The 22276-nt window shown below is 33.0% G+C and overlaps 1 protein-coding gene across 1 annotated transcript; it reads left to right on the top strand.

The window, feature by feature from the left end:
- Nucleotides 1-13912: 13912 nt before the first annotated feature.
- On the top strand, nt 13913-21971 carry LOC143072921 (matrilin-1-like). Its single transcript, XM_076248090.1, has 8 exons — nt 13913-14066; nt 14513-14552; nt 14783-15358; nt 16507-16689; nt 17356-17394; nt 17699-18298; nt 19095-19610; nt 21738-21971. The coding sequence occupies exons 1-8, from the start codon at nt 14028-14030 to the stop codon at nt 21743-21745; spliced, it is 2001 nt and encodes a 666-aa protein (XP_076104205.1). The 5' UTR covers nt 13913-14027; the 3' UTR covers nt 21746-21971.
- The last annotated feature ends 305 nt before the right edge of the window (nt 21972-22276 follow it).

Genomic DNA, 22276 nt, shown 5'->3' with positions numbered 1-22276 from the left:
TGTTACTGTTTTATAAAGTCAAGCGTTACTCGTCATACAACTTACTGTTACTGTTCTTTAAAGTCTAGCGTGCCTTTTTATACAACTTACTGTTATTGTTTTTATAAAGTCTAGCGTGCCTTGTCATACCACTTACAAAATTTGACGTAATGGATAGTATTGAAAACACACTGTTCTATTTTGCGTTTAGATACTAAAGGACAATAGCTTCATAGTGTACCAAATATTATTAAAGGAAGTACGTCACTGTATCTAATACGCATTACTTTTATCATCTCAAAAGCTTTTTCTTTATTTATCATTTTTGTGCTTGTCTTAAATTAACTTTAGATGACTGCCATCACCATATCACATTCTGCTTTTGATGATGAATTACTTCCGGTGTATTTCAAGGTTAAGTTTAAAACTTTTTTTGCAGAAAACTTTAAAAAGATTAAAACACCGAACAGCTTGGTTTTACGGGATCTCCTACAACTACAATAAATTGTAATTGTTTTATTGTAATTGTTTATAACATTTGCATCATTGGTATATCGTCCGTTCATCGTTAAAATTAATAAGTTAATTATCAACTATTTATCTTCCACTTTCTCATTTGAACTTCAAAAAAGGCAGAAATTAATATGCTTATAATATAAATGAAACTTTTGTGTATTTACAGTCCAACCACTTTAATTTTTGTAATAATATGTGTTCTAGTTCAAGTTATACTCATATGACTTGTTTAGGGGCATAGTAGTTGTTGGCTGTATAGTTTGCGTAAGGCGCGACATGTCTTTGTCCTTGTCAGAATTATACCCAATTTATCTTAATCATAGACGAATGATTTCAAAAGGAAATATCAGAATTCCTTTAAACTGGTGTAATTTTTTAACTAATTGTGAGTCAAAGATTCAGCTTTAATCGTTATCTCACGAATGTTAAATTTTGAATTTTTTGAAATACTAAGGCTTTTCTACCTCGGGCATAGATTACCTTAGCTGTATTTGGCAACAGTTTTGGGAATTTTGGAGCTCAATGCTCTTCAACTTCGTACTTTATTTGCTTTTTTTTTAATTTTTTTTTTTTATTCGAACGTCACTGATGAGTCTCTTGTAGACGAAACGCGCGTCGGGGTATATATAAATTTAGTCCTGGTATCTATGATGAGTTTATTTCCATCCACTGCGTCGATGCCACTGCTGGTGGAGATTTATTTCCCCGAGGGTATCACAAGCCCATTAGTCAACACGTTTTGTGCTGACATGAATAATCATTGATATTGTTATATTTATAAATTAACTGTTTACAAAATTTTGATTTTTTTGAAATACTAAGGCTTTTCTACCTCAGGCATAGATTACCTTAGCTGTATTTGGCAACACTTTTATGAATTTTGGATCTCAATGCTCTTCAACTTCGTACTTTATTTGGCTTTTTTTAAACTTTTTTGGATTCGAGCGTTACTGATGAGTCTTTTGTAGATGAAACGCGCGTCGGCGTATATATAAAATTTAGTCCTGGTATCTATGATGAGTTTAATTATATCGTAGTTGGCTAATCTTTTTGTCTTGGTTTGATCAGATCTTCACCAAAACGGTACCAAGTCAGGAAAAAGTAAAATAACAAAAATACTGAACTCCGAGGAAAATTCAAAACGGAAAGTCCCTAATCAAATGGCAAAATCAAAAGTTCAAACACATCATACGAATGGATAACAGATGTCAGGAATAATGCAGTTGTTTTCACCCATTCAGTTAGTTAATAACGTTTGATTTAGTAAGTTTTTATGGACTTCCCTTTTTGGATTTATTTTGGAGTTTGGTACATTTTTTGTGTTTCATCTTTTTGTTATTATATTTTGGATTTTCAAATATTTTGGATTCGAACAACACTAAGAGATGCATATCTAGTACAAATGTAAAGTAAAATTGGTACCATAAATGTAAGTACTACCACTGGTTCGATACATCTTTTGGTAGAATGTCAGTCCACCACGAAATCGTCAGCCCAGGAGCCAGTTCTTTTGTACTGGCATGAAAATATTGATATTGTTAGATTGAAATTTGCTGCTATAAAATTTTGGAAATCATTTTAGATTAAGGAATATATCTCCTTCAAGCAAAGCCCTGATTGTTTGCATGGATTTGGCTGTATTTTATGTCTTTTTTTATTGAAATTTGCTGTCATAACATTTGGAAGTTATTTTAGATTAGGAATATAAATCTCCCCATGCAAAGCTGAGTTTCTGTCCAGATTCTGCTATACTTTATTTCTTTTTGGTTTGATCAGCTCTTCAACGTCTGTATAAATTTGGGATTTTCAAATATTTTGGAACTGAGCATCACTGAAGAGACATTAATTGTAAAAATGCGCATCTGGTGCTGTCCAATTGGAACTGTTAGTGTTATTATAATTAGTTATCAAAAGTATATAAGATGTATTAAGAATAAATTTTGTCAATGTGTTTTTCTTTCTTTTCTATAGTCTAAAATATAAATATTCAGAAAAACTTTTAAAGTGTGGTAGTTGTAGTGCTATATAGAAGCGTATAAATATCGATGCATGCTAAGGATTTGAAAACTATTTGAGATACTATTACATCTCTAAGAAAATTAAATTAAAGATATTTGTTTATTCAAATACATTTTGAATTACTAGATGTATTTTCAGATATAAATATATCTATAATGACATGAATAAAAGAACGTGATCTTTTTAAATGAAATATTTTTGGGTGATTACATGATTAATTATTGAATGTTAAATTTATTATTTATGATTACTATCAATTGATAATTTACAAAGATAAAAGGGTATTATTGTAATGTGTGTGAAAATCAGATTGCTTTTATAACTAGCTTTGGTGTAAGGTGAAAATAAAAGTAAGTAGTTTCGTAGGAGTAAAAATAATGAAGATTTTAAATTAAAAAAAGAACTAGATAATTGATTTAACAGCCTGTGCCCTTTGATCTCGTATGTGTCACTTTATTTTTAAACAATTAAAAAAACCTTCTTTTTGGGGGGGGGGGGGGGGGGGGGATGAATATTCTGGAAAATATATTTGGCCAAGTTTTTTGCTGGGAGTAAAGGTAAAGGGGATGGAAGACAAAGTAGGATGAGGGAATTTTAAAGTACAAGGGAAGGAAAAGGGAGTTTGGGATAGGGAAGTGTGAATCAGGGACTCCTGTCCGAGGGTTGTAATCACTGGCACTTATTTCTATCCAAGGTCGACTAAATATGGATAGTCACAAGTGCCATATGCACCCAACATGAGGAATAGCGGAATAATATTTGTTAGAATAACATTAACGATAACTATTTTACTCCATTTGACGCTAACGTAGCTACGAAATTAGATTTTTGGAATTACGATAAAAAATTCAGGCTTATTTGACGCTAACGGTAGCGCAAAAGGGACATTTGTAACGCTTGACGGAAGGAAACAGCCATTAAACATAAAGCGGGGGTATGGTTTTTTGTCTGAGTCAGAAAATTTTGATCGCAAACAATTAAAGCGTGATTAGTTATTTAGTTTTTCAATCAAATTATTTTGTTCAAAATTTAACACTATAAGGTATGGGAAAACTATGGATTCAGATTTTTTTGTCCTCTACTTGAACAGAATATATTTTTTCATCAATTTTGGAATCAGAACATTTTTTATGGAAAAAAACCATAACCGGACATATACAAATTGGTCGGTTTTTTTTTCATGGAAAATTAAACTTTATATTAAAGAATATGAACTGTCTCTCTTTTCTGTAAAGATTAACATGGTTTAATTAGAATGAGAAAACCAATCTCCCTGAATCAAATCATTTACTGTTCTTATTTAGTGGGCTTTGGGGTATCACAATAGCAATGGCTAAAACAGTTTACCAAATGCAGTTTGAATTCTTTTCCCAAAAACTGATCAACTGGTAAAATATTTTAGCTAATTGCTGCAGTGAAAGGTTGTTAGGATGAAGTGAGTGCTGTGAAATAAACAAGTTAAAAGCTAGTACTTCGGTAATGTCTTTCTTTATTAGAATGACATTTGACTCGAAACTTTCAATTCATAAATTATGTAATTGTTCTAAGTTAAAATTTCAACTTCATAGAGCAAAGTTAAAACATTCTGTTTTAGAATGTTTTTGATTGTTTTATTTGGGCTCTGTTTAGTTTGTATAGACCAAATCAATTAGCACAACTGTCTTTAAATATCTTTCTTATTCTAAATAAACCATAAGAAAAAAATGGTATAGACAAGACATGTATGTGGAATATATACAAAATAAACAAACGAAAACTATTGTTCATACAATATATGAAATATACAATTACCTGTGTTGATAATTCACGAGAAATGTGTATTATTACAAGGCACTAGTGTTTACCTACGTATTTTAGTTCTATTTTAGTTCTAGACAATCTTTCTTCATTCTTTTTTTTTTAAATTTTTATTGCATAGACTTTCCAACCGTTTGTTTTTTAGCTAGCTAGACGAAGGTTATTTTAAAAAACTGTGTCGTGTGTGCACTGAAACCGAATTACATGTTTATATTTCCCAAGCAATTAATATCTTTTCTTATTTTTATTCATATTAAACATGATTTCTTGTTATAACAAAGAAAGATCAAATACATGCTATTATAAACATGAAGAATATGTTTGATACTGTGTTTGTAAATAATGACTATTCATAAGGATATAATTAAGCATTGAATTTAGCTCAAATTGTTTTTTTACGTTCATGAAAATACACAAATGATTACTTGTATTTTTTCCCAATTAATAGACAAGAAATGATAATGTATATCGAACTGCTTCTAAAATGCTTACGATTTACTGCATTATTAATTCTATGGTATTAACTACTGCTTTGTTATGCATAATTCTTACTAACACAAGATGTGACAATCCTATTGTTCATATGAAAGTTACATAACTTGGTTTATTCTTCCAAAGTAGATGAATCACTGTTATCTTGATAATATTGTGCAAGACTCTTTAGACAAGATATTTTTGCGCATTGATGAGATTATCAAAGACATGTGCATCTTTCAACTGTATTGTTGCAGCTTATAGATTTCTTTGAAATTTATTCTAGTTTAAAGCCACCTTTTGTTTGCTAACTGTCTATGTTTCGTATGATTTTTTAATATACTGGATAAAGTCATAAAGGTATAAAATACAGATATTTCTATTAGTTTTTACTGTTTTCTGATAAATACATATAAAAAATAATGTATACATCAATTCAAAAAGTACATGATAATGATAAACTGGACAATTATGGATTTCTTATTATTAAAATGTGTATGGTTGCATACGGGTGTTGTAATAAATCTATGATTAACTGTATGTTTAAAAAAAGTTTTTAAATGTATACTTTTTATTTGTTGATTATTGAATATTTGTTATGAAAGGAAAGAAAAGTGTATGATACAGTTTCAGAGCTCACGGCACGTGGTTATAGAATATTATATATCGGATACACTCGGGACCAAACGACACTGTATGTCACTATGGACAAAAATGTCAGGCCGCGGCTCGACAGCGGAGAATGGTTTGAATAAAACATAACTTAAGAATAAACTGTTTAAAATCTATAAAATAGTCGATGAAATTTGTTTTTGTTTTTTTATAATGTTTCTCTATTTCCGTTAGTTTTGATAGTATCGCAAATTACGCAACATCCTTTTAGCATCACGATAAAATAGAAATAAAAATCTAATTGGAGATTAATTTAATATTAATATTCATTTTAATGGATTTTAATCAAATTCTGTTCACAATCAAGTAAATCGATGCCTATCATAATTATAACTGCACTTTTATTGCATGCAATTTGTAATAAGCTTCGATCAAAGACGAATTATGTGAAAGTAAAAACTGTATGAGTTTACTACTTAAACAAGAAAGTTCATGGTGTTTGTCAAATTCAAAATTTGAAAAACAAGGACTGCTCGAACTTCACATCAGAAAATATAAAACGAACAATATTCCACATTCTTTAATTATCAATTTCATACTTTGAAGCTCTCAAACTATGGAATGTTAACTTCCTCAAATATGACAAACTACCTATAGAAACTTGAATTGCTGTGTATTTCATTTTGTTATTTGACAAAAGAGAGGTAAGTAGACCAAGAACTGCGGTTTTAATGCAAAGTTTACTGTGTAGCATCTTACTTTACATTCGATCGACCGTTTTGTGCTAGAGTCGAATGAATTTGTACACCATTATTGGACGGTTTATTCTGCTAAAAGTTTGTGTGTGTGCGGGGTTGGATGATTTTTTTCCATTTATTAACAACTATCTTTCTTGGCGTTACTTTTATAATATGTTGTACAGTAATTGTAGGAATTATGTTTGTTTTATGGAATGATATGTTATGAATATAACGTAACGTAATTTGCCGATTTCAGGGCACACGACATGTCATATGCTTTGTTTTCATTTTGTTCAAGTCGGTTTTTTTTTTTTTTTTTTTTTTTTTTTTTTTTTTTTTTGATAAAAATTTTCATTAAACGTTTATACAACCCATCTATCATTACTGCGCATGACTTATTTAGTTACGAGTTAATTGACAAATTCCGATACAACTCCTCATTTTACTATGGATAGTAAAATGAGGGGTTTATGCGCAATAGATATGTGGTAGACACATAGAATTTGTAAGTAAAAAATGTTTATTTTACTGAACAAGATATGAAAGTTGTTTAAGACGTGAAGAAGATTGTTGTTCTTATCATAATAATGATACCTACGATCATCATGATGCCGTCCATAAAACATTTGTAGGGATGGCTACAGTTTTAACAACACGAAAGATTGGTTTAATATAACCCTTTAATCAGTTATCCACTATCAGAGAATAATGGTTGCAAATGCATGGTCTAGAATATCGTATTTGGAAGATATATATGCATTCCATATGAAGGTGTTGATAAAATGTTGCTACATAAGAAATAAACTCATCATAGATACCAGGACTAAATTTTGTATATACGCAAGACTCCAGGGGCGGATCCAGGATTTTCGGTTACAGGGGGGCGCAAACTTAAATTTCCGCCGAGCGGAGCGATGCGAATTTTTTTTGGAGGTATTATTATCGAAATTATTGAAATATTCTTCTAGAGGGTGCAATGTAGATATCTTGCCAAGCGTGGCGAGAAATAAATATTTTGTGTTAAAATTAGCGAGAAATTTAAGTTTCAAGCTAAAACCGCCACGCCCCCGCCTAAATCCGCCCCTGGACTCGGGTTTCGTCTACAAAAGACTCATCAGTGACGCTCGAATCCAAAAAAGTTTTAAAGGCCAAATAAAGTACGAAGTTGAAGAGCATTGAAGACCAAAATTCCTAAAACTTTTGCCAAATACAGCTAAGGTAATCTATGCCTGAGGTAGAAAAGCCTTAGTTTTTCAAAAAGTGCTGACTACTGGGCTGGTGATACCCTCGGGGAAATAAGTCTCCACCAGCAGCGGCATCAATGGAAAGTTCACCATTGGAAGATGACATAATCTCTTTTGTTGTAAACTTTAGTTCTTAACAGACCTTCGTTCTTAATTTTTAGGTGTTAATTAGGGCAACTATTGTTAAACTATGTTTAAATATTGTTAATCTATGAAGAACAGACAAATCAAGGTTACAAATAAACACTGAAGGAATTATATAAACTTCAAAAGGAGCGCCACCAGATGCGTCATCATGTTACGCGTTTCCTACTTTGTATGCATCAGTGTTATGCAAATTCACACTCTGTCTAAATGTGATAATCAGAAATATGACAGCATCGCTAAAATTACAGACCAGACGACTGTATTGGTATGTCAAGATTTAAGACCGCGAAAGCACGTCGCTAGTGATCCGAGACACCAATATATCATCGGTCATAGATTCTTTCAACATAGCTATAAATAATTTGATATTGTGACAATTAGCTGAGTAATAAAATGCTCAACAGTAGTATACCGCTGTTCAAAAGTCGTAAATCGATTGAGAGAAAACATATTAAAACCGAGGGTAACACATCAACTATAAGAGGAAAACAACAGGACGGAGTGCAAAAAGATCAAACGCAAACTCACAGAGAAACGAACTATTTGATAACAACTGCCATATTCCTGACTTGGTACAGGACATTTAAAGAAAAAGTGGTGGTTTGTACCTTCTTTTATGGCCAGCCAAACATCCTGATAATATGGCAATTTTAAAGAGTACATCGCTGGAAGGACATCACTACGTGACAGGTACAAACAAACGCAAAAACACTCAGAAAAGAGAAACGCGTAAATAATAAACTTATCATAGATGAAATTTTGGATTTGCACCAGACGCGCGTTTCGTCTACAAAAGACTCATCAGTGACGCTCGAATATTGAAGAGCATTGAGGACAAAGTATTTCTAACAATTTTGCCAAATGCAGCTTAGGCAAAACTTTTTAAAACTTTGTTCATGTTTTTTTTACTTTACAATTATCATGATTATTCACTAAATTGATAATAATTTTTAGCCCAAACGTGTATAATGTCTAACTATTATCAGTATTTTGCTAACTTATTAGATAAAATACATGTAATAGTGGAATTGTCCCTAGGCTATTTTATTACACATTTAGTCTAATTAATTGCTATTTGTTTTTACAGCTGTTAACTTTTATTTCTATAATCCTTTTGTGTATGCTAATTTGACAAAATGATTGTGTGCAGTTTTTTAAAATTCTAAAAGACCTGTCTAAGGAACTTGAAGATATACACATTTGTTTAACCATACATGCTATACATACATGTATTGATCGTATGAATATATACATGTTATCAATCTATTTAGATAAAAAATCTTTCTTAAAAAATGAACAACACCAACATATGATTCTCACATATTTTTTTAAGTTATAAGAATATTTAGCAAACATTTCTGTATGTCAAATAAATATTTATATTATCACAATTTCTTATCTTTAACATGATTAACACCATAAAAGTACATGTAATTGAAATGAAATTGAACAGTAATTACATGCTTTTTTTATTATAATTAATTAAATTACCATTACATGTAATTAAAAATATGCTCAATTACACATTACATTCAATTACATGGAAATTTGTAATTCGTTACACTTTTAATTACCCCATCCCTGCAACACAGACGTGCTGACTACTGAGCTTGTGATACCCTCGGGGAATAAAAAATCCACCAGAAGTGGCATCGACCCAGTGGTTGTAAATAAATTCATCATAACTGAAATAACAGTACATACGCAATATGAATACCGCAGAATAACAAAGAACTCTTCCATAAACGACAACACAGAACTCATCAAACAGTGACGCATATATAAATCTTGAAATTCTTATAATCAAATTGAAATAAAGAATACCACAGATGCATCAAAATTTGTTTCATCCTTTACTTACTTCTAGAAAATACATACTGAAGGTTTATGAAAAATTAAGCACCTTGGCAAACTTAATTTTCTCATTCTGAACTGTCAATTTGTATGTAGCAAAATTCCTGCAACATCTGCATATATAGTACACATTCTCATTTGATACGATGGGATGGGTCTTTCCTATCATGTTTTCATAAATTGATCGTTGCTGCTCACAGTTAGACATCGGTTCAATGGTTCCAAATGGTAACGGTGAAGTTATCTTTTCAAACGTTTTAAGGATGCCATCGTTATTTGTTTGACCGATATGAACATAATTGTGACTTCCCTTTCCTCATTTCAGATATCCAATAAGTATTGGTTTTTATTTGCCATGTGCAACTCAGCTATCACGGATGATCTTTACACAAACGAAGCACCTTATTTCGCCCTGGTTTGATGGGATGGTGTCCCGATACCCTGTCTTTTAAAAGCGATTGTGTGTATTTTGTTTCATGGAATGTTACTAGTCGGTTCTTTTCATGCTTATCCATCGCGGTGTCTGTCTTTCCTTTTGGTGTCTTTTCCATTCCGGTATAAGAAATGCAAAACGTATTGGTTGTGAACTGTAGAAGGAAATGATTTGCAGCATAGGTTCCCACTTTACCTTGCTTAGTTGTTTGAAACATACGGATGCCATGATAAATTAGACAATTTAAATGATACTTTTTGTTTCCTGGTATTTTTGGCATGTAATCAGTCATTTATTTATGCTTATTTTTAAAACATTGTGTGTCGGAATTTTCTAATGTTTTCTTTAAATGTAATATAAACATATGTAACAGTGTTACTTATATACTATCTAATGTGTCCGCCAACAAAAAACACTATTACTAGCATTATACATTTTATAAGATATAAGAATTATGCAATTATAAAGATTGTAAAAAAATACTTTCCTGTATCCAGAAAATCTGGTAATTTACATACAAAATCATGTAAGAAAATCCATGAAGATCCTTTGTAAATAAACAGGCAGAGTTTCACGACAAAATTAGCAAAGCAATCAAATCAATGTCGCAGCTAAATTTCATCAGTTATTATAAGTTCTCTAAACAATCCCCTCCCTGATATAAGCTTCTATGATAACTTCAAAGAACAAACCATTGGAACGACCACTAAAGATAGACTTATCCAAATAAACATTTAGCAATAAACGTTATAGCAACTAAATGATCGTGAAAAGTGACATGTCTACAATGAATGTTAGAATGATAATAGAGAAACTGAAGAAGTTCAGTGGCTGACACTTAAAAATGGTTTAATTGAAACAATTCAGTGTAAAGATTTATGGTTTACTTGGCCTTATTATGAGTGCTCTTATCGTGTAATAGACAAATACGGAAAAAACACGTTTGTTAAATAAAGAAAAAAGAAATTAAACAAAAAAGGGGCACAACGATTTGTATGAAAATTCCGACAGAGGTGTATTTTATTGATTATGAAAATGATTACCAAAATTAAATTCTTAATGAATTGCCGAAGAAGTGACCGAGGTTATGGTTGCAATGACAAAATTGATGGTATAGGTATTCTATCTAGTCCTTCGTGTAACTCGGTGAATGTGATGAATATTTTCAACTCGACTCCTCGACGTAGACGCAGTCATGGTCATCGTCATTATACATCACCTTCTCTGCATAATGTATCTATTAATGACTTGCTGCCATTTATACAAAAGCCGTTAGGTATTCATCACATTCGCACGAAACTTTATTCATTACCCCTTTCAAAACTTCATTCTCTGTTCAATTTATGTTTGGAATCCACTGTTACAAACCCTCATTCAAACCAATACAAAATTACAGCTATAATTTCGGATATTGCAAGTCACAGACTTTTCAAGCCAGTCCGCATTGGCAAAGATGAAAAAGAGAAAAGATCTTTCATTAATCTTTCCTTTGCCAACAAAGGTATCGATGGCGTCAACTTAGGCAATATCCTTCATCATAAATTAGTCCAATCGAAAATACCTCCTTATTTCAAAGACCAGTCTGTACCAATCATTTCTTATACCTATACCAAACCTATTGCAACTAAAATTTTCAATTACAAACACGTTTTGCAGGATCTCGATATTGACGACTTCAAGTCTAAACCTCCTGATTGCACTTGTGCTAGTTCCCAATTCACATATAATCCTGCTGACCACGTTATTACCGGTGACCTCAACATTGTTAATAACACTTCTCTACGAAATGTGTTATCGAAAGGTCCGAAATATCGTGAGCCTAAATCCATCAATTGGAAATACAACTTTAAAATGTTGATGGATTCAGTTGAGGATTATGCCAGGCAATTGGGCTAAGCGCGAGAAGGAAGACGTAGACACTCTTTCCGAATGGATTAAGGCCGTGTGGTCGTTGATACAAATCAAAATTAAGAAACTGAATGGGTCTATCAATGCACATGCTACGTCAATCTTTAAAGACCAATGTTGCAAAACACCTATCCTACCTCCATGACAAATATGTTGTTGTCCCCGTAGATAAAGCCCCAAACAACATCGTTTTTGTGTGTAAAACTCATTACATTAATTGCTTGATAAACGAATTAGGTATTGACAATTCACTTGGAAACTCAACATATACCCTCACGACACTTACCAAAGAGGAAATCCTGGATAATCATAGGTCTGTTCTGTGTTCCTTTGGAATTTCAACCAAAGATGAAGAACTGGATCTGCCATCACTGTATTGGATACCTAAACTACATAAGTGTCCTTACAAACAACGGTATATTGCTGGGTCTTCCAAGTGCTCCACGAAACCTCTTTCTAAATTATTAACATCTATTTTATTAGAAATCAAAGACGGGCTTCAAAGTTATTGTGAAACTGCCTATTCTAGAGATCTTTTAGAGTACATACATTCTAACTCTCTTTCATCTTGTAACAGTATTAAAACATTTGACTTTTCTACTCTTTATACTAGTATTCCACATTCCAAACTAAAAGACAAATTAAAAGAGTTAGTATTGCTTTGCTTCGTAAAAAAGAATGGCCAACGTAGATACAAATATCTTGTTTTAGGGAGGGATAAATCCTACTTTGTAAAGGATCACTCCGATTCAAACAAAAAATTCTCTGAAACTAATATTATCAAGATGCTTGATTTCTTGATTGACAACATATTTGTTACGTTCGGATGACGTGTTTTTCAACAGACTGTCGGTATTCCAATGGGAACAAACTGTGCCCCTCTACTTGCCGACTTGTTTCTTTATTATTATGAGACTGACTTCATGCAGGAACTTCTTAGGAAGAAAGATAAGAAGTTAGCAATATCCTTTAACTCTACTTTTCGCTATATAGATGATGTTCTTTCACTAAATAATTCAAAATTTGGGGACTATGTGGAACGCGTCTATCCAATCGAGCTAGAGATAAAGGATACTACAGATACAGTTAAGTCGGCCTCATATCTTGACTTACATCTAGAAATTGACAATGAGGGTCGGTTGAAAACAAAACTTTATGACAAAAGAGATGATTTCAGCTTTCCAATTGTGAACTTTCCATTTCTAAGTAGCAACATTCCAGCAGCACCTGCATACGGGGTATATATCTCCCAATTGATACGATATTCCCGTGCTTGCATTTCCTATTATGATTTTCTTGATAGAGGGTTGCTGCTCACAAGGAAGCTATTAAACCAAGAGTTCCAAATGGTGAAGTTGAAATCATCCCTTCGTAAATTTTACGGACGCCATCACGAGTTGGTCGACCGTTATGGAATAATCGTTTCACAAATGATATCGGATATGTTCCTTACGTCGTAACTACAACCCCCTTCCCTTTCATGAATGTGACCTACCGAATTAGACTATTTACCGGATTTGTTATCACATAAGCAACACGACGGGTGCAACATGTGGAGCAGGATCTGCTTACCCTTCCGGAGCACCTGAGATCATCCCTGGTTTTTTGGTGGGGTTCGTGTTGTTTATTCTTTAGTTTTCTATGTTGTGTCGTGTATGCTGTTGTTTGTTTGTCTTTTTCATTTTTAGCCATGGCGTTGTCAGTTTGTTTTAGATTTATGAGTTTGACTGTCCCTTTGGTATCTTTCGTCCCTATTTTATAGAAGTATTAAAAGATCCTTATTTTTCAAATTTATACTTTAGGTTTACTTACCTATTTTTTTTTTTTTTTTTTACATATGAAAAAGTCACTACCTTTGAGTATTATAGTTTGATGCCAATATAAAATTAACTATTAGAACAAGTAAGTGACCAGGATAAAACATAAGGACCCTTCTTAAGTGACAATCGTATGCCTTATACGGAAACTTCCTCTTTATAGTTTGCTGATAACATTTTTGTGGGTTTTTAAGTGATATAATTGCTTTAACATTCAAAAATTAAATTCAATGTGGTTTTACATTTGAAACCTTTCCACGAATACGATCACGATCCCGCCTCCTCCGCAGAGTTAACCTTCAGTGACATACATTTTGATTTCCTTGGTAAGAACATAACACTTAAAATCAATTACATACTTGAAATTTTATTAAAACGTGTTAACAAATATTGCGTATCGAATTAATGCATTAGTTAATCATTTCATTACTCATGATTAAGTCTATAAAAGATTTGACATTCGAAGTATTGACAGTATTGATTTAAGATGGCTTTTCAGAAAGCAGTTATTAGTTTTGCTATCGTGGTAAGCTATGCTTTTATTTTTTATTAAAAAAAATAGTTGCAATTGTATCAGTTGAGGTCATTCAATGAGCACTTTTTGTACTTTGACTTATAATTTTTAACTTTTTACACATTGTGACTTAGATGGAGAGCCGTCTCATTGGCACTCATACCACATCTTTTTCACTATTTTTCATGCTAACATATTTCAATTTCTTAATTTTTATTATTTTGTTGTATTACTGAGACCTGGGATGAAAAATGAAGAGGAAGATGTTTGATTTAACGCTTCTTTCATGAATAATTCAAGTTCATATGATTTTGTTTTCTGTTTTGAAAGCCGTTTCTAAAGTTCAGTAACTAAACAAATGTGAAATAATTTTCAAATAAATACTTTGTAACTACCGTGTACCTGTTTTTTATATATAAATTAAACATAATGTAATAAAAAATGATTATATATTTCAGATTTGCATAATCTACCCAGGCTGTCTTACCCAACTTTTAGGTAAATATAAAAGAAATGTGTATTACGAAAAACAAATTCTAGCGTTTGTCTTTTATTAACAAATAAGGTCTTATTAGTCAGTATATTTCAAGTCCTTGATACATTCATTTCAAAACAATAAATGATTTTTTTTAATGTATTTTTTCCCATTTATAATGATTTAACATCAGTAAATTTTGCAATGATCTGTTTGGTTTTTTTTGGTTTTTAATTGGTTTTTTTTCTTTTAGATGGTTGTGATAATCGACCAAAAGATATTGTCTTTATACTTGATGCATCTTCCAGTATATGGCCAGTTGATTTCCACACACAACTCAAGTTCCTCCAAAACTTAACCAAAACGTTTAATATTGGTCCATCTGATAGTCAAACTAGAGTTGGCATTGTTACATTCAGCAATTCATGGAAAGTCGAATTTAATCTCAATGAAAAAATGAACAAACCAGACTTAGCCAAGGCCATTCGACGAGTAAGACATTTAACTGGAGGAACAAACACCGCCGACGCCATCAACTTTGTTGCAGACAACATGTTCCTTCCTGAAAATGGCGCGCGTCATAATTCTACTAAAATAGTGGTAGTTATTACCGATGGAGAAAGTTACTACAAGGACAAAACAGCGACTGCTTCTGAAAAACTTAGAGAAAAAGGTGTAAGCGTTTTTGCTATAGGCGTTGGCTCTCAAATTGATTTGAAGGAATTGGAAAGCATTGCCAGTGATCCTTCTGACAAATATGTGCTGGAAGTTTTAAATTACAGAGGTCTAAAGAAGATTGAATCTATTTTACGGCAGAGAACATGTGAAGGTAGGATTATACGCTAAGATTATTTTATATATTTGGTGCGTCAGAAGCATCTTTCTCGATTTACTACAAATTTATAATTGTTAAACTGTTAATCCTGGTATCTATGATGAGTTTATTTATTAACAGAGAAGCGGGCTTAGAATACTTTCAAAATTAAAAATTATTAAACATATACCGGTAATTTAAATTAATTTATATTGTGCTTGTAGAAAAAAGTCGATAGAGCAAAGGAGTCTTCTCCTATCTTTTAGATCTTACTTATTGGTGTTTTACTTCTAATGATTTTATATCTTTGAATCTTCATATTCGAAACACCTGATTTTCTTCGTATCAAGGTACAACATATGTTGTTTTTTTGTTGCCAATGAGAAAATTGATTAGGGGTTTATGTAAACGTAGTATTACTCTATATATCTACTTTACTTCACTTAAAACAAAAAGCATACGAGGGAAATTTTGGGGATAGATTATTATGCACTATTTGTATTTTTACTAGTTCTCAAAGCTGAAAATTTTATGAAAATAAATGTTGCCACTAACTATGAGTTGAGGGTAAAACCCGTTGAGCAGCCAGTTCTTCAGTATATGCTTGAAACTTCCGGTATTTTTTGTTTGTTAACTGCTTTTACATATTTCGGAGTGTGTCTCCCACACACACATCGATGATTGTCTTTGCTTCAATTCCTTTTTTAGAAGTTGTATTAGCTCTTCAATGTGTGTATGAGCTCGGTATAAAGTGAAAAGACATTTATTGCAAAATGCGTATCTGTGCAGTAGGTTGGCACAGTTAATGTTATTGTATTGACCTTAAATAGTTTTTGACTATTTGTTTTGTCTCCTGTTGGTTAATAGAGCATCTTTGAGTTTATCAGTTTTGACTGTTTTATCTTCTGGGTTTGGGCATTAATGGTGGAAGGGGTTTAGAAGTCTAGCACAACAACAAAAACGATACCTTTTGCTTTACTGACTACATATTCGTAGACAGTTTTGACTTGCTGTACGGCTCCGATGTATTTGTTCATCATTTCCTTTACAAATCTTTTGGTATATATTTACATTCCTGGTTAATATTGACCTAAAACCCTTGTAGAGCAAATGACTTTTAAATCGTGTAACGAAAATCTAGTGTTTTGTGTGTGTTATTTTAGTTATAATGGCATCAACAATCGCCACAACAACTCCAGCAACGATTCCTTCAACCACAAGAACAACGATGAAACCTTCTACAAACCCAAGAACAACAATGAAACCTTCTACAACGACAACAACAGAATCACCAACTACAAAAGAGCCTTTAACCCAACGTCCAAAAATTATAAAAACAACACCAGGTAACAAAATTATTTCTATTTATATTAGCTACGGAAAGTTGTTAAGGCAAGAGAATTTCCATAATGTAAAGGTTCAGCTGAAACGTCAAATCAAAAAAAAATTGGAGGACAATTCAAAACGGATAGTCCATAATCAAATGGTAAATTCAAAAGCTCAGATACATCAAACGAATGGATAACAAATGTCATATTCCTGACTTGGTATATGTAAATTCTTATGTAGAAAATGTTGGATTAAACCTGTTATAAAGCTAGCTAAACCTTTCACTTATCATTGGATTATAAAACTACTGTTGTATTCTAGATTACAAGGAACGTGCACATACAATTATTCATTCAAAGATGATAGTATATTATTGTTTTAAATTATGAACACATCTTTTGGTTGTTGTACTATCTAATGCGTTTTGATTTTTGCTTTCTAACTTTTGGTCTTGATGTACTTAACAAAGTTAGTTCCAAATAGACCATTTGTTAAAACAGAAATCATATTGAACGCGTTTTTAAATAGATTTTACATATATAAAGGTATGCAGTCCTTACTTATAAAATATACATTTTATACGTTTTCATCTCTGTTAAAATGCTTTGAACATGTTAATGTTTGCCAATATACTGGAACCTGTTACACTATTAGAAACTAAAAATGTATGTGTTCTTTTGTAGCTGCTGAGTTGCAGGCAGATAGTGAGAAAATAACTAGAAGTAAGTATCATTATAAGTTTACATTAAACAACTCACAACTTGATCATTTTCTTCAGGAAAAAGCATTACCAGTTAAACAAACGTGTCTCATTGTGAAAAAATTTTCATTCTGAAAATTAAATTTAGTTTTTTTTTACGCAATGGGAATAAAAAAAAAACATGAATAATTATTGGTAAAATCGACGTCCTCTGTTTGAATATACCCTGCAGTTCGGTATTTTAGTTCACCATGACATGTTTTTAAAGTGTCCAATCTTTTGTCTGTGATAACAAAACATTCTGACTAGTTTTTCCAATATTTCAGACTGTGGTGGAAAACCTGCTGATGTTTTCTTTCTCCTTGATACATCCGGAAGCATTCTTCCCTCGGATTTTAAGAAACAACTCGACTTTGTTGGAACCGTTGTAGGAATGTTTGACATATCACCAGATAAGACCCGAGTTGGGGTATCAACTTTTAGTCACGAATACAATTCTATGTTTGGACTAGAACAATACCACGATAAAGATTCGTTGTTGGCTGCAATTCAATCTGTACCTTATAGTGGAGGTGGCACTGATACCGGACATGCATTGAAACAGCTACGTGAGCGTGAATTCTCGCGACAATTCACGAGACCGAGTGTTGCACATATTATCATTGTTCTCACAGACGGCTTATCCAGATTTCCAGATCAAACTAGAAAACAAGCTGCAATGATAAAGAAGACCGGAAGTTATGTGTTTGCTGTTGGCATTGGAAACAACATAGATCAAAATGAATTATCAAACATTGCTAGTTCTCCGGATAGTAACAATGACAAATATGCTTTCCAAGTCACAAATTTTGATGGTCTTAGAACATTAAAAAACATACTTGCAATAAAGACATGTGAAATTGCGTCATTTCAGCGAGATGAGAGAAGTAAGAGCTAAGATAAAATCCAAAAACTTTTGTTTCCTATAGAGGACCCATTATAGGCGAAATCAGTAAACTGATTACGCATATCATATTCATGATATTAGTATAACATTTTCTATAATCCTGGTTTGTACATGTATATATTGTATGATACATTTCTTACAATATTGTGAATGCTGCAATAACAATAACGGTACCAATTTTCCTGCACCAGATGCGCATTTCGACAATCCATGTCTCTTCAGTGATGCTCGTGGCCAAAATATTTGAAATCCAAAGCTTATATAAAAGATGAAGAGCTATAATCCAAAAGGTCCAAAAAGTATAGCCAAATCCGTGCACTATGGTTTATTTGTGGCTCACATAACAACTGAATTCATTAAGTCAAACTATAAATTTTCATTAACATACTTGTGAACTGACTTGTATATATACTTGGTTTAAAACATTATAAATACATGTATCTAGTTTAGAAGATGTTGTATTTATCATGTCTTAAGGTGGTACCCAACACTTTAGCTAAAATTAATTTGGGTCGTTTAATTTTCTTAAAATTTTGACAAAGTATTTACTTTGACCCTTTTACAAAAATATAAAAATTTCAAAAAATTTGAACCAACCGCTTTATCAGAAAAATTACACTGGTTATATAGCAGTTTGACAAACACTTATTTTGATCATTGAGAAGCTTAATATTCCCTTAACACAACGTAATTAAAACGTTAAGCTGATTTTACAGAGTTATCTCCCTGTAGTGTTAGGTACCACCTTAATATAACTAAAATCCTTTTTTTTTCAGTTTGCCGGACAAATAAAACCAGTGACATCATGTTTGTTTTTGATTCGGCTTATTATGGATATAAGATGTCTAACTTAATTCTAGACCTGATTCAACAAGTTTCCATGTATTTGGCAACAACTGGCGGTAAGATTAAAACCGGAATACAGTCTAATTCTTGTTTGAAAGATTCCATCAGACCACTGTCGGCTAATCCCATTGAATTAGTTCAAGATTATGACGCACTTCCTCAACTGATCGCGGACTTGCGCATCAAACAGTTCATTTCTGCAAATGGAGGTCGAGGAACTTCAACCAAAATGGCAGTAGTGTTTGTTGATAACACTCTTTCAAAGACAGCTGAGCTTCAAGTTTTGCGATCGAAATTTCGAAAAATAAACTTTATTTTCGTTCAGACAGGCAATGAAGTCACGGATAATAAGCTGCAAAGAATTGCCGGGAAAGCATATAACGTAGTTCAGCTACAATCTGATAGTCATGCCACAGTTCAGCATCTTAATACACTACTGTGTGAAGGTGAGATTATTATTTGATATGAAACAGCGCACATTTTTTTCTAAATGTACTAGTGTTTGAATAAGTCAAATCAATCCGGTTATTTCTGTAATAGCGTAGAAATTCAGGCATATGAATGAAACAAACGTGGATGGACGTAAATGAGTTATAGAAAAGAAGATGTGGTATGCTTGCCAATGAGACAACTCTCCACAAGTGACCAAAATGACACATAAATTAACAGCTATAGGTCACCGTACGGCCTTCAACGATAAGCAAAGCCCATACCGCATAGGAAGTTATAAAAGGTCCCGAAATGACAAAGTAAAACAATTCAAACGAGAAAACCAACTTTAGGCAACTTTAGGAAAAAGACCAAACTAGGATCATAAAGTACAAAACAGTATTCATATCACACTTACATGTTCTTGTCCTAACAGGAATATTATGTTTTCCATTGGATGTTCCATCTACTCCAAGCGATATGTATTAATATAGTCTAAATAAATAAAACTGAGAATGGAAATGGGGAATGTGTCAAAGAGACAACAACCCGACCATAGAGCAGACAACAGCTGAAGGTCACCAACAGGTCTTCAATGCAGCGAGAAATTCCCTCATCCTGAGGCGTCCTTCAGCTGGCCCCTAAACAAATATATATACTAGTTCAGTGATAATGAACGCAATACTAATCTCCAAATTGTACACGAGAAACTAAAATTAAAAATAATACAAGACTACAAAGGCCAGAGGCTCCTGACTTGGGACTGGCGCAAAAATGCGGCGGGGTTAAACATATGTATGAGATCTCAACCTGTTGGTGGCCTTTGGCTGTTTTCTGCTTTGGTCGGGCTGTTGTCTCTTTGACGCATTCCCCATTTCCATTCTCAATTTTATGTATCTGATCAATTGTGATATACAAAATATTTACAACACAAATCCTCAAAAAAACATGGTTAAGGCGTCCTATAATATTCAGAAAAATATTGAACACCTATAAAGAAGTTAGTATCAATAATGCCGGCATCACACATTGGCGTGTAGACCGGCGTGCACCAAACGTACAGAAAAAATTGACGAAGTCGGTATACGTTAGTTGCACGCCAGAGGAACGCTAAGCAGTGTTAAACGCACGTTGCGTATGTTTGAAGTACGTCGAAATACGCTTGGTGAATGCTACAACTCCAGGAAATTTTTATGCAGCATAAAAAATTTCATCCAGCTCAAGCGTGTGTCTAGCGTATACCTGTACGCTACACGCACGCTACACGCACGTAATACATACGCTAAAAGCGCGACAGATAAGTTTGAGACACGTTTAGGGTACGTTGTATACCGGCACTTCAAGATCGTTTGACTTTAACTAAAACGTATGCGGGCGTGATTGTAACAAACACCCTATAATAGCACGTCAAAGATACGACCGGGACACGTCTCAAATACGTTCAAGAAACTTTTTGTTCCTTCGTAGCGTACATTTCATCTACGTTAGACAAACGCCAGGCATACGCCAACATACGTTTCTTGAACACCCGATAAGTACCGATTATCAGGTTGTCTGCATGTTGATATCGTAAAATATCAGCTGCGAGACATAATATGAAGCTTTTTGTCGAGTAAGCGCAGCGAACGAGATCAAAAAGCCTTCATATTATGTCGAGCAGCTGATATTTTACAATATTAATATGCCGATAACCTGATAATCGATTTATCGGGCTGTATTTGCGTCTTTTGGAAGTATTGTCTCAGTTTCACCAGCAACCGGAAGTTGGCTTGATAAGTTCGGGTCAAACTTATCAACGTCGGTTCAAACATTATGACGTCGCTGATATGTCCGGGTCAAAGTTATTAAGGCCAGGTCAACGTATTTGACGTCACAAAGCCGTGATATGGAGTTTTATTAAGAGCTGAACAGATTGATATAGACAGTTGGACGACCGATAAACGCTAAGGTACGCTTCTCGTACATCCAATCGACGTTAGCTCGTTGTGCACACGATACAGATATGATTGACAGGTTGAATGCATTCAAAATTACTAGGTTATTGGCAGCGTACATGATTTTTTAACACGCCCGGCGTACGTCGGAGCTATACGCTGATGTGTGACGCCGGTGTTTGGAACGAACTCATTGAATATATTTTGCAGGTATATAAATAGAAAGACAAAAGAAGACTGACACGTTTTGTAAATCCTCTTTCTGCTGTGATGTGTTATTGTTTGAAAATAAGTTACATGCATTTGTGTTTACATTACTTCTAATCTATTTATGCATTGAATATATATGGACATATTTTTTTTATGATTTCAATTTTTGTTCACATATCATCATTTCCCATTTTTATCTTACATTATATCTATGATAATAAAATTGAAATCCAGTATTTGTAGTTGACTATACGATGTATCAATTTTATCAGGCTTTATACATTCAACTCATTTTTATTGTGTGATTTTTTTAAACACAGCTTGTATGCCAACTTTTGTTTAGCATAATAACGGCAAGCCGTATACCTTGCTGCAAGGGCAAGATTTGTGCTCTTTTATATATATAGCATTCCCTCTTTTTTTCAGAACAAGTAAGTACCGCTCTTTTTTTTTTTTTTTTTTTTTTTTGATAAGATAAAAAGAAATCAAGAAAGGACGGTAAGTCCGGTAAGGGCCGATTTTGGCATCAAATTTTAGGT

Source organism: Mytilus galloprovincialis, chromosome 4 (genome assembly GCF_965363235.1).
Source record: "Mytilus galloprovincialis chromosome 4, xbMytGall1.hap1.1, whole genome shotgun sequence".
Classification (NCBI taxonomy): domain Eukaryota; kingdom Metazoa; phylum Mollusca; class Bivalvia; order Mytilida; family Mytilidae; genus Mytilus; species Mytilus galloprovincialis.
This window is presented reverse-complemented; position numbering and strand designations above follow the sequence as displayed.

Excerpts from the sequence above, each read along its gene's own strand:
- LOC143072921 (XM_076248090.1), top strand. The coding sequence starts at position 14,028 with ATGGCTTTTCAGAAAGCAGTTATTAGTTTTGCTATCGTG. Across the intron at positions 14,067-14,512 it reads TTATTAGTTTTGCTATCGTG|ATTTGCATAATCTACCCAGG; the intron begins GTAAGCTATGCT and ends TATATATTTCAG. Across the intron at positions 18,299-19,094 it reads ATTTCAGCGAGATGAGAGAA|TTTGCCGGACAAATAAAACC; the intron begins GTAAGAGCTAAG and ends TTTTTTTTTCAG.